Source organism: Symsagittifera roscoffensis, chromosome 10, assembly GCF_963678635.1.
Source record: "Symsagittifera roscoffensis chromosome 10, txSymRosc1.1, whole genome shotgun sequence".
Taxonomy (NCBI): domain Eukaryota; kingdom Metazoa; phylum Xenacoelomorpha; order Acoela; family Convolutidae; genus Symsagittifera; species Symsagittifera roscoffensis.
In genome coordinates, this window is record NC_087071.1 from 10,471,292 (window position 1) to 10,486,879 (window position 15,588).

General features: G+C 32.1%; 1 protein-coding gene across 1 annotated transcript in view; it reads left to right on the top strand.

The window, feature by feature from the left end:
• The first annotated feature begins 822 nt into the window (after positions 1-822).
• LOC134855574 (uncharacterized) overlaps positions 823-15,588 on the top strand; it is a 31,374-nt gene continuing 16,608 nt past the window's right edge. Inside the window, exon 1 of the mRNA XM_063872112.1 lies at positions 823-936. Within this exon, the coding sequence (XP_063728182.1) occupies positions 897-936 (40 nt within the window). The 5' untranslated portion in view covers positions 823-896. The remainder of the gene's footprint in view (positions 937-15,588) is intronic.

The window sequence follows — 15,588 nt, forward strand, 5'->3', positions numbered from 1 at the left end:
AAGTGATTTTATTCGAGCGTTTTACAAAATAATAATTAGACATAAAATCAATAAAATGATTTTTTTTGCATAAGCAGTTTTTCATCCAATGTAATTAACTTTACCGCCACAAAATCAATTATGTTAACTTTTTGCGCGACAATCTAGTATCAATGATTTTTTTGCTGCACAAAAATTGCGCTCTTAGACAAGTTGTTGAAAAAGGAGAAAGTTAGCACGTTAAGAAGCTCAGTCCTCATTGTTATGGCTGCATATTAACCAATTTCAAATATTTTTAACCTATATTAACCAACTTCAATTGATACAATTTTTAACAAAAATATCAAATACACTCTCTCTCCCACTATGAGTCAAAAACACACTCCTAACGTTCGCATCTAATAAAACAGTACTTAGCAATGGCTATTCTTTAAACAGTTTACTTTTTCCGAGTTAAAACTTCACATCTGAACAACAATTGAAATTATTTCTGAGTTATTGATCCCAATATTGTCAAGTTGATCCCAATATCATCAAAATATCGGCCTAAAGTTTCTAAAAAAATGCAGACTCAATGGACTTATAAATAGTATTTTGAGTTTTTTGTAAGTCAAATTTTGAATACAATCATCTATAATTTTCATGAGACTTCACTACAGGTTTCTTAAAGACGACATCTTAACGTCTGTCCAGTTTTTTTTCTAATAAAAATCTTGTAAGTGTTTCGCCAAATTCTTTGCACACGATGAACTGATTTCAGGACGTGAGCTCAAAATCACTACCAGATCTATGATGGACTAGCTCGCCTTTAGTTTGCCCAAACTTTGTTTGATTTGGAGTTACTGTATGCTCTTCATAAACAAAACTCTGTTCACCTTATTCGCAGATTTCTTTTTAACTTAACATTGACAATTATAATGATTTGCGTTACTTTGGTTTTATTTTGCCTGCGATGGCGTAAGTATGAGCGGACAAAAGTCACACTATCCAAAAAAATTTCGATGCTCTGTCTCTTTTCAACAATTTTTCAACACTTTACTTTTTTGCTGAACTTTTTGGACGTTTCCGTTCCAAACTTTGCTTTTTCTATAAATCTCTTCATTTTCGTTTTTCTCAAAGAGTAGTTGTCGCAATACGTCCGTTTTTTCTGTTTTATTTTTATTTGTTCAAAAATAGCTGAAAATTTGGTTGAATAGTTTCATTTTTTTGAAAACTCATTTACAATTACCCTAAGTTTTTGAACCAATCAGAAACAACGCATTGCTATTTTGAAAACGGAGCAATTCAAAAACTTTTAAAAAACTGAAAAAATCTGAACAGATTGTAGCTAAATTAAATCAAGATTTGCTGTCTAAATATTGGAGAATTCAGTCCCTTCTGGAACCTGATCTAAACTACATTTTATGATTGGATAAATTAGATATTTTACCAATGTAAAGTATTTAATATTAACCAATCATGATCCATCTGACTAACAATCCACTTATTTGTAAGTGCTGAAATTACTTGTAATTTCAGCACCAGAGAGATTTGAATTTAACTTAGAAATTAGTTGACTCTCCAAGAAGACTTCAGCAACCGCAATAAACCAGTATACCCTAGTTCTATTGAGCCTAGCAGAGACTAGTTAAACAACCTGAGACTAGATAGTATAAGAGTAAGATTAGGATCGGTATTAGACTAAGAAGTTGCACGAATCTATCCGGCCGAAAATAAGATAGCGTGACGAGCAGACGGTGTACCCTATCCGAAATTACTCTATGAGTTATACCCATCGGTCATAACTCATCTGGTGCGACCATAAGTCTCGAACAAGACCTTAATAGCTTAGAAATAACCAATAATAGATTAGAATTTAGACAAAACATTTACAAAATGTTATACGACAATAATTTAATCGAAATGTCTCTACGACTCAATAGATCAGAGCCAATATTCCGAACGATAACAGAACTACCCGGAATTGGAAGAAGACCTCGAACCAGAGACGACATACGACAAAGCAGAAACTTACCATATAGTTATATGATAGTTCGGCAAAAGCCAGAACAAACTTTTGTATTTAGAATACTACTAGCAATGAATTTAGATTTTCATTTGCAAACATAAAATTTTGAAGTCAATCTTCAAAATCATTTCAGGCGCTAAACAAAATTATTAATACACAATAACGATTGATAAAAAGATCTCAGATCGTTTTCCTAATTTCTGCAGTAATATACAAAACATGTTTAAAAAATATTTATTGAAAAAACAAAATAAAAATTAGTAGCATGACAATAAATGGTTAGTAATTATAAATCATCCTGTTGTTCCAGCTACATCACCTAAACATAACAGCATTCATAAAATCACTAATATCATAAAAATACTAAATCTTTTCTTTACACAAATTTAAATCATTATAAACTTAAATTCACTCAATTTTAAAATCAGATCATCAAGGCTTATCCTTGGATCTTAAATCATTTTCTATTTAATTAAATTTAAAACTTGATCATCAAGGCCTATCCTTGGATCAAAAAGAACAACTTTGTTCTCCCCCACCCACTTCACTAATGTCTAACGACCTCAAACGTCGATTCACTATCCAACCCTTTCTAAAAACCCAGGACTAATAGAAATTTTTGAACAAAACTAATCATTCAAATTAGGATAAACAGTGAAGAACTTCGGTTATTCATCCTTCACTTGATCCCCCCTCTTACCAGACCCAGCATAAATCTTAAACTTAGTAAGTTTAAAATAGTATCTAACGAACTACTCGCGTTCTAATTATACCTGAACCTTGTGGATCGATTTACTATTCTCCAACCCTGAACACAATCACTACCCTTAAGTAAGATTAAGTAAGTTAACACCTTAGCTTATACTAGCCACGAGAAAGTATAAAATCATTCTTCGGAATCGATATACTTTTCTCCCCAACCCTGAACAAATAGACCCAGGTTAGGCTAACAAAAAAATCGTAAGGACTAACAGTTTAAGCAAATAGAAATCATTTAACAACCTTTTGCACCCGTCATCCTAAACCTTATCTCATTTAAAAACCTAGGAAATAAACAAACAATCGTTTTTTTCACAATTGTGAAATAGATAACAAAAAATACGACCTTGTAATCACACCTCATACACAAACAGTTGGATACATTAGAACAAAACGACAAACATTAAAGAGAAAAATAATAACTAAACAAAGACAAATAACACGAAAAAGATTTTCAAAAAATCGAAACGCATTTTCAGAATCAGAAACCAACAGTTTAGACGAACTTTATAAACTAAAAGAATCAATAGATAAAAATTGCCCAATTCACGATCAATTATATTTCTCTGACTCAGAAACAACTTCAAATTCATCAAAAAGAGGAAAAAGAAGAATAAAAAAGCAGTATAAACACAAACCAGTACATTTATACAATTGGAATCAACCAATTAGACACATTGATAATTACATATTAACAGTCATCGAACGAAAAAATGAGCTCAAGGCACACCCCAGGTGAAGAAAGTCCAGATGATGATGATATCTTCCCCTTTATCGTAGATGCAACCACTGATAGAGGACAGCATATATTTTGCAAAAATTTACTCTTAAATTTGTTTGAACCCGGAATCAGTCCATGTAAAACAGAGTTCCCAGATGTAAAAATCAAAAGACAAATTATCGATCACTATCTAAAAAATATATGTAACCTAACACAACAATACGGAATCTACTCCATAGAATTCAACTCACCAAATCAGAATCACAATAAATATATAATTCAAACAGACGACCTTGATTTAGAATTTTCAAAAGTATTCTCAGAATATATAAAAAGCATCCAATATCATAACTCACAAAGAGCAAACTCCATATTCACCAATGAAGTTTTTGCGATAATATATAGTTATATATCGATATTAGAAAACGAAATCCAGATACCAAATGTCTCACCGACAGAAACATCTAAACATTTAAGAGTACGACATGAAATCACACTAATCTCTAGTTTTCTAAATATAATTAAAGAAAGTTTCACGAAAGATGAAGTTTCCCAACATACAAAACACGACTTACAAAAAATTTTGGCATGGTTCATAATAGATTATTTCACACATAATATTGATTTTATTTCACAAGCAAGAAAAAATTTTAGACCCCAAAACTCAAACGATGATACTGCCATCACAGAACAATCAGACTATGTTTGGGACCCCGAATGGTCTCATCCCGCATTCATAAACTTCCCACAATCAATCTCAAGTCAAGCAATAAGTACGATATCTTATGTAAGAGATTATGTAAGAGTAATACCATTAACCATTGATGCAACACCATTAAACTATAATACATTCTTACCCGATATGCAAAATAATAGTTTAAACTCTACAGTCATACACAATGAAAACCTCAATGGAACTAGGAATCTTACTCAACAAGATATCCAGACACCATCACACTTCATAAATGAAGAAATCGTACACACAACAACTACACAACAAAGTATTTCACCAATACGTCCCAACTTAACAACACCAAGAAATACAAACCCTTCACAAACACAGGTAACCTTACAATCAACCGTTAAACCTTCGGTTGCCCCAGAATATTCACACATGGATTACCAAACATACAGACCTATGACAATACCGCCAAAAACACGCAAAACGTTCACTAGAAACAATTTTGCAGACCATAATTATAATTACACACATCCATCAAAAACAAATTATCAACCGCGAAAAAATTTTAGTAATTATACAAGATCTCGAAACTGGGATAACTCAATTGCACCACCTAATTCAGTAAATTTCCAAACAAATTTACATCCTCCACAGGATCGTAGTGAAAACTATCCATTTTTTCAACAAAATAAAAATAAAAAACAAACATCTTATCAAATGGATTACTTATCCTCAGATGATGATTTCTTACAACCAGATATATTTGCACCCTATAATCAAGAATATCGTGGACAAGGAATACAGAAACCACATACACATCATAGAATTTTTTCTCCACCACCAATAGATACACAAAATCAACATCCAGTTCAGCAACAAAACCCAATTAATACACAATCTTTTCAACCAATTCAGCAACAAAACCCAATGATTGCAAACTCGTACCAACCAACACAAATGCAAAATGAAATACCACTCCCATATTATCTTCAACAACACGAAATAACAAGAAATCAACTTTCAAATTTTTCTCAAATGCCAAATGCAGCAGAATCATTACAAATGACAATGAATCCATACCTTATGGGTGGATCATCAATAACATCAAATAAACCTTTAATGGTATTCACAGGAACAGACCCTGAATATTCTGTAGAAGACTATTTAAATGCAGTAACAGCAAATTTGATTTTAAATATAAGACCTGAACCAATTAATACGCCACTACATCAAAACTGGATACATCGACGCACAGCGTTGATACAAACAACTTTAGATGGCGCAGCCCAAAAATGGTTTTCAATATTGCCTATAGAAATAAAATCAAAATGGAAAAGATTTACACAAGAATTTTCAAAAATGTTTGACTCCGAAAGAAACAAACAACAACAAAGAGTTTTATGTAATGAAATTCGCAGATTACCAAACGAAACTATCAAGCAATTAGCAGTACGAATCGAAACACTAGTTCGAAAAGCATATTCATTAAATACACATGACTATAAAAACACAAAGATGACAGAAATCTTAATGATGACCTTAACACCGCAATTAAGAAAAATAGCAATAAAAAAGAGAGCATCCCATCCTTCTTCAATTCGAGAACCCGATTTAGATTTTCGAAAACTAGTAGACAAACTAGAACAAGCAGAAATCACAATGAAACTCGAAGAAACGGGAAATCTGAAATTACAATACGTTAACAGAATTGAAACAGCTTCCACAAATATAAACAATATACAGGAATCAGATACAGACCTCGTTGAAAAAATCACTGAAATACTCAATATTTACGAAAAACACCCAAACTTTAAAGGCAAACCATCTTTCAAAAAATGGTGTAATTATTGCCGACGATACGGACATAGTATTTCTGAATGTAGACAAAAACAGCAAGACAATCAAAATAAACCTCAAAAATATAAAGAACCAAATAAATCATTCTATCAATACATGAAAAAAGATCAAAATCTACCGAACAAAACTGTGTACAGCAACAACAGTTCAGGAAAACCACTCCCGAACAATACAAATTATACAAGAAATCAATCACCATATAACTCAAGTTATAGAGGAAGATCACCAGAACGAAGAAACACGCAAAATTCATCACAAAATCACTACAATAGACCAAATAGTCGAAATAACTATTCCAGATCAAATTCAAATACACAACGATTTGTTTCTAGATCTAATTCCCAATCAAGAAATAATTACTATCCAAACAATCAATCACGAAATTCATCATACAATAGAAATAGAAACTACTCCAATAATCGCAATAGAAGTTATTCAAACAACCGAAACCAGAATTACCCGAACAATCAATCAAGGAATAATTCATATAATAGATCGAACTATAACAGACCAAACAATAATTACCAAAATAGATCGCGAAATAATTCACAAAATCGACACTCAAGTTATAATAATCGTTATAGAAATTATTCCCAGTCACCACACCGGAATAATAATAACTATAATAATTCTAATAATCGCCACAGAAGTAGTACACCTAAACATCAAAGACATATCAATCAAGTACAATCTAATCCAGAAACAACATCAGACCCTCCAGGTATTGATGACACAGTAACTGATACGTTACAACTCAATCAAATAAACTGTGGATCATCAGATTCAGAAAGCGATGCAGAAAACACTCTCTCCATCAATATGATAAAAGTCGAAAATGACTATGAACCTGTTATATATGAACAACCTTTTTCATCACACATATATGAGAATCAATCAGAACTCCTTCACAATTATTATATTGAACCCGTCCATTCCACACCGACGACACAAAAAACTAATGAAATTAACACTACAAATCAATCCAATGAGAACGAAAAAACAAAATGCTTGAATACAAATCACATCTATCAAAACATACAAAAAGAACAACCCAAAGAAAAAATTTGTACAATACCATTTCTTTTAGAAAGTCCAAGAAGCAAAGAATTTCAACCACCAGATCTTGAAATTGATTTTTTAATTGATTCAGGAGCAGAATCAAATATAATAAACATTCCCACATGGAATGAAATAAAAACCTTACACCCAAAGCTAACACCTCTTGAAACCTCCAGCAAACTAGCAACAGCACAAGGATCAACATTAATAAACTACGGAAAAATTCAATTGTTTCTTCTCCCCACAAGAACAATGGAACAAAACAAAATTTTAACCAAACCATTTAAACAAATATTCCATATCACTGATATTAAATATAATATCATTGGAATACCATTTATCTCTAAATATATACCAACAATCAACATATTGAATAGTAAAATATTAATCAAAGATAAATATACAAAAACAAAAGACACATCCCTAACATTTTTTCAAAGATTAAATAAACAACCACCATTCTTTTCAAAATTTTATCCAATATATAACCAACAGAGAAAACACCTGAAACCACTATCAGGAAACATCTATAATTTTTCAATCAAACAAGTTCACCAATATGATAAAAAACAAAACAAACAAAAATTTTATATGTCAGATTTTGAATTCAAACCTATTCATAAGTTTTTCAAAATCACAATCTCATCAATAAAATATTTGAAAAACTCGAATTCAGATATTATTTCCTTACATGTATACAACAATACACCTTACCAAGTAACATTACGTTTAGGACTTTTAGGCTATTGCGAAACCAACGCTACAATATCACCAATACACGAAAAAGCATATCGTGTAAATAATATACTCCAATTACTAGATATTTGCCAATCAACAATCCTTAATGAAGAATTATCTATAAATAATATAATAAGTAACGAAAACAGAAATACGGATTATTTCACAAAAACCCCATATTTCAAACCTACATTCAACATAAGTAACTACACAGAGAATCAAAAGAAATTTTTAACAATGTTTAATTTCCAACATTCACAAATAACACAAGACGAATTTGAAAAACTAGCCAAACAACTAATTAAATATTCATCAGTCTATGCAACATCCAAATTTGATGTTGGCAAAATCAGCTCATCACTACATCTCCCATTAAAACCAGACGCAGTTTTCAAAAAACAAAGAGCAAGTAAAGTACCAATTCACTTACACGATAAAGTAAACAGATTACCCGACATTTTAGAACAATACAACATTATATCACCAGTAAACAAAGAAGAACAACCAAAAGGCAACACATTTATCAACCCTGTTATCATTCTAGCCAAAGGAGAATCATTAAAAATTGTTCTCGATGCTAGATACCTCAACTCACTCATAGATGAATCAAAGTGTAATTGGCCTATTGAACCAATACAAGTTATTTTAACAAAAATAAACGGAAAATATTTTACAACCGCAGATATGAATAGTGCATACAATCAAATGCCATTAGATGAACAATCACGACGTTTAACACAATTTGTTATTGGAAACCAACAATACGAATTCAACCGCTTATTCTATGGAATATCCATAGGACCAGCAGCATTTTCAGCTTTTATGAGCAAAATTTTTCGACCACTAATACTCAAGAAAAACGCAATCACCTATTTAGACGATGTTTTTATGCAATCACAGACAAAAGAGGAAATGTTCAATGTTTTAGAACAATACCACCAAATACTTCAGAACGAAAATCTGAAGGCCGCCCCCGATAAATCACACTTCTTTCTGACAAGAGTTAAATTCTTAGGACATAATATAGAAAGAAAAACAATCACTCCATTGAAATCACGTATAGACGCTATTCAAAAACTCCAACCACCAACAAGTAAAAAGAAAATCCAAGAATTCCTTGGAATGTTAAACTTTTTAAGCGAATATGTTTATAAAATGCAATTATATCTACGACCATTCTATAATATACTTAGACAACAAAATAATTTTGAATGGAATACAGAACATCAAGCACGATTTGAAGAAATTAAAAAACTTCTAACTGAACAAATTTCAAACACAATTCCAGACTCAAATCAACCATTTTATGCAATGTGCGATGCTTCGAACTTTGGCATCGGCGCAGCATTATTACAATCACATAATGGTACAAATAAAATGAACCTCATATCAGCAAATTCTCGATTATTCACTCAAGCAGAGCTACGACTCTCAACTCTAATGAGAGAATGTACAGCCATAATATATACACTAACAGAATACGAATTTCTGATACTTGGATCAAAACATCCCACAGTTCTATTCACAGACCATAAACCAATCATCTTTCTTTTTACACAAAAGTCTAATCCAAACCACCGAGTTTATAGATTTTAACTAATTTTAATGAAATTCCCAAACTTACATATAGTTTGGACCGCAGGAAAAAATCTTGCATTACCAGACACATTAAGTCGAAATACGCCACCTGAATTACTTACACGTAAAACCACAGTTGAAATACCCAAAAATATAAAATTCTACCTTGCAGAAAATGAAACATCACCCCGATTAGAATGCAAATATGCAGTAAAAACTGACGTTGAACAATCACAAATAAACAATCTACAACACTTCCCACTTTATTTAGATTGTCAAAATAATCACTATGAAGTTGATCTACTTGGAACATCAACTTTTAAACCAATCCCATATTCACAATGGATAAAAAATAACACCCAACAAAAAAGAGTAAAACCACACTCGCATAAAAAGACCGTTTTCCACTAATTGAAAAAGAAAATTTAACTGATAAAATAAACTTATCAGGACCACAAACAAACGATTCAAAATACACAATAAATCAAGTTTTTGACCTCCATGACCCACTTGATACAATACCCTTATCTAAATTAGAAATTGAAAACTTTTTTCTCCCCCCAACAGAAACAATTACAATTTCAACACTGAAACAATATCAAAACCTTGACCCAGTAATTCGACAACTGAAATCATGGCACAAATATAAAACTAAACCTATCAAAGCAGATTCAACTATTCTAGGAAACAAAACACTCCTCCGATATTTTCGAAAATTCAATAATACAACAATTAACGAAAACACAGACCTTCTAGAATACAAACTAAATGAATCTACAGTTCCCTGTCTCCCTTTAAGTATGATTTTCATAGCTTTTAATATTTCACATACACAAAATATTAAAGGACACTCTGGATCAGAGAAAACATATTCAAATTTTATACAAAACTTTTATTTCCCAAATGCACCAATTTGGATAAAAGTACTATGCAATGACTGTATAGTATGTCAACTGAATAAACCTTACCCAAATCAAAAGCAAATAGCACAAAAACAAGATTTTAAAGGACAAAGTTTGTACTTTAATCATCGTATCTCATTTGATACCAAAGGACCAATTTCACCCTCATCCGAAGGAAACTCCTACATTATGGTAATTGTTGACGCATTTACACATTATGTAGCACTTAACCCAGTACCACATTGTAACGCTTATTACGCTTACACAACACTCTATGAACACTGGATAGCAAAATTCGGACTACCAGAAATTTTAGTTACAGACAACGGTACAGAATTCATAAATAATGAAATCATCACACTATGTCATTTATATAACATTAAACACAAACCTACGTACATCTCACGCACCTTGGACAAACGGCTTAGTCGAAGGTATGAACCGTTCATTACAAGAATATCTCAGATGTATCATCAATGGCAATGATACAAGATATACCGAATGGTCAGCAGATGTAAAACTATTTCCCTTAGCATATAATTCACAAATCACGACAACTTTAGGAATGTCACCATATGAAATGGTTTTTAACCAAAAGCCACGCAAACCAATAATGTTTACAGCAAACTCTCATAAAAACGCACAAGGTTATTGTCAACCAAATAAAGACTCAATTTGCTATAACCTACCATTACATACACACGATGAAGATCATTTTCATCACCCACAAATTCTTAAACTAGCCTCCGGTACACACACCGAATGGATTTTAAACAGAGATAAAAAACACAATGAAATTTACCAAAAAGTAACAAAAAAGTTGTTACAAAGGCAAAATATTAATGAACAAATAAATTCACGCTTTACACCAGCCTCCGATTTAAAAATTGGAACATTTGTTTTAATACCCAATTTTAATACTCAAAAAGGAATTTCAAAAAAATTACAACCCCTTCGTAAAGGACCATACCAAATAATTGCAAAACCCACTGACGTCACATATAAAATCACCGACTCAGACAAAAAAGAAATCGTTCAACACCGAAATAACCTATTACCTTATTATCCAAAAGAATACGCACTCCGCGAACTAACTCAATTATATTCTTTTACAGGTTTACAAGTTATTCAAAATGACCCACATACGGAAAATACAACAAAGGAACAAAATGATATTCACCTCGGAAATCAAAATACAAAATCAACCACCACAAAAAACAATACAAAAAAGCTAGATCAAAATACATCTCAAAAAGAAAGAAAAAGTAGAAAAATGACAGAACAAATAATACCCCAAGAACAAATCGACAAATCAGAACATAGAGAGTCTTCACGACTTAGAAATCAACCACGTAAAAATTATAAATTATTCATCCCACAATCTAAAATATTAAAGAAAGTTGAATTTCAAAAACAACTTTAATTCTACATTTAATAATCTTTGCACCTCTGAAACATTTTACACTTTCATTTTTCAAAATAACATGCTGACAAACAAGCAGCGATTCTAGTTCATAATTAGCCAATAGGATTCATCCAATCCGTCACCTTCTATAACTTTAACACAAACCAACTAGACGAAAAATATTAAACTCCAGGCATATCTATAACTGTAACTCTACGACCTCCAGGTCAAAAATAAGCAAACCACTCCAACTTGACAACTAAAATAAGTATCACCATAATATCATAACCCTCCCTTATCTAATAAACCAAAGATCAACAATATTTCCCCAACTCAGACCTCAAATATCCCCCAAACAAATATGTTAAATTAGCCTAAAGTAAAAGAACGACCATTTTATTTAGCCTAAAGTATAAAAATCTCAAAAATACCCCAGATCACTTGACAAATGAAAATAAAGACAAAGAAGACCTCCCGATCACCATAAAAATTGCCCCCAACAATTTTTCACAAAACTCAACCCACTTGTCAAAAAACTAATAAATAATCCGACCACACTTGAAAATTGCCCCAAACAACAAAAAATATTCGATCACGAAGTCATTTCTTAAATGCTCTTCTATCAAACAGTCACCAAAATTATCACAAACCTCAAACAATTTTTTACGATACTTAAAACTTTCATAATATTTCTTTTTGATATCCTTGAACCTTTTCTAATAATCTTAATCATTTTTTGTAATATTTTTTTAATTTTCTACACTATATTCGAACTATTTCTCCAACTTTCAAAAACCCTTGATTATATCCACAGGTACGATTTATTCAACTTGTCTAAATGATACGAACTATTTTCAGTAGAACTGATATTTTTCTACTATTCGTAATTTTCATAACATTTCTATCATCCCTCATTTTGACAATATGCAAATGTATAAAGAAAGCAATCATCACATTTGCTCTAGCAACAATCCTCCTAATTCTTTTCTTAGAAGAATACTATAATAAACATAAACTTTTTCACTAAAAGAATAGACCAAAAAGCTATCAAAAATTGCTACCCAACAGTCACAAAGTCAGTCTTCACCGACATCATCCCAAGATAACCCAACAACACCAACTACCCAAAATCCTCAAACATCTACACGAATTTCCTTTCAAGATAACCCATACACTTTTGAAGAACGACACGCTCGTTTATCAGAACCACTAGAACCAGTTCAACGACAAGCACCTCTAAGTGAACCAACATATAACTTATACCCAACACTACCACAAGAATTAAGTAGAATAAGAAATCCTAGTCAAAACCAAAATACAGTCGAAATAAATAGACAAATTATACATCCTCGACGAAACAGAAATTTTCAAACTCCCCGAGTTCATTTTGAAATACCTCAATCCCCATCACAAAACACTCCAGAAAACCCCATTGGTATATTACCAGAAACCCCTACGCTTCTTTCACAACGTAGCCCCTCAAGCTTACCATCAGATTATTTAGGTTCAACACCAACATCTGAACAAATACGTGAAAATCCCTTTAACCCCCCAAACCAGGCATCACGACTACCATATTGGACAACACATTCATTTACACAAGGTGAACTAAATTTAGTCAATGATCCAATAGATATTTCTACGGATACAACAACATCCTCATCACTACCATAAACATTATCACTACCATCAACAGCATCAATAAGCCAGATTTCACCACCACCTTTTAACTTAAATTTCCCAAATAACCTCGACGCTAGATATCGAGAACAATCATCAATAAATATCCCTTTAAGACTAGATTGGAATACATTTACAGCACCTCCACCATTATTTGGACAACATCTAGAAGGTAATCGCCTTCACAACTGGGCACTTTATAGATTACAATACCGACAAGACATTCACGACGATATCCGTGATCACAATATCCAAATACTCCAACAAAACAGTTTACAATTAAAGTTTGAAATCACAGTTAAATTAAACAACATTACTCAACATCCCTACCCATTAAATCCACCAAACATAACAGCTCAATCACTACCACCACCATTTATAACCACTGAAGTAATATATAAATACGACAGATATACCAAAAAGACAATTGGTTACATCACATTTTATAACCCATACTCAGGATTATCATACACATGTATATTCTAAAATTATTAATTTTTCTCCAACTCCTTTTTCTAGTAATCTCAAATCAAAACATAAAACCTTCTCCCCGCACAGGACCCCAAGATTTATTAGTAACACATTACGATTGTGAAGAAAACGAACAAAAAACACTACACAAGTATGCAATAAATCAAGTATCACAATGCGAAACAGAACCCCAAGCCATAGAAACTACAAATGTAATAGCAACACTTTATTCAAAAGCAACAACAGTTACAGGATATAAATTCACAGCAACATTTTCTGAAAAGAAAGTACATTGTTCACAAGTCTCAAACGGAAATAAAAACCGACTTGACCATGAATCATTCTACCAGAGTAATATAGAACGACTTTTACATCTCAATCCCGAAGATTGTAAAAAAGAGTTACTCCGACTAAACATCACAAAAAATAAAAACACAGATAGAAAGTTAGTATATTTCCAAGTTTTTTCAGATTCTGTACATCAAGCAGAACTTGAAAGATATCAAGGACATATAAAATTAGATGAAAAGTACCCATATAACGGCGCACACGGACGATTAACCTATGACATGCACGATAAACACTGGATACCACACATTGGTATAAATAACCCATCAAACTGCAAAGCAGACACAAAAAACAAAGGATACCAAGAGATCATGTTTTTCGATTGGAAAATACAACTCGAAAAAATACAACTCACACGAGATTTATCAGACAACACAATGATCTATCAAGGAATTAGATTACCTTGTAAAAACTACCAAGGTTATTGCGACCCTACAACACGAACACAAGCAACAATTGTTTGGTTCCCCGAAGACACATGTACAACATTTCAAGTAGCAAAAATACACGCTCGTATGATAAAATTTCACGAAAAATATTTTATACAATCAATACCATATGAACAAGTAAATCCATTACGAAAAATAAGTTCTAATTTTAGAAACATTAATAATATAGAAAATAAATTAACACGTTTTCAAATATATCAAGAAACAGAACTTGCATGTAAATACAGAAACCCACTCCACAAAACACAATACTCTGAAATATTAGTTGAATACGAAAATGGATTCGACATGACCACTGGAAAACTAAAAGTTGACCCATACGCCACAAGTCATCCTCCAAATGAAGGAACATCATACATACCAGTTCATTTTCAAAAGTATACAGGTCAACCTGGTGGACATTTAAAGCCCCAAGACGATCACAGCACACGTTTACAAGAACTATCCCTAATGAATAGTACATATTTTGGTAATATCCACTATGATATTCACTTGGATATGAAACTAGACTACACGATTAGCCGAATTTTTCAAGAAATGTCACTCTCCGAATTAGAAACACTACACCAACTATGCGAATTAGAAAGAACACAAATATTACAATCACTCGCACTAGCAGTATTAAAAATACCCTACGCAGGATATTTACTATCAGGAAATAGATCAAATTTTTTAGACTATGAAGGAAACATCTTATGGTTTTATACTTGTACTAAAAAAGTATCACCACTATACGTTTTTGAAGATAAACGATGCTATAAAAGAATCCCTATCTTTTATAGGAATAAAGTACATTTCGTTGACACACTTTCACGAAGAACCTATTTCTGGGATACCGCAGTCCCATGTGGATCAGAAAATAGCCACAACGTAGTACAGCTAAACCCTGATGAAGATAAATATTACCTTCTCACCCCATATCCCACATTAATGCAATCACTCAAAAAATTTT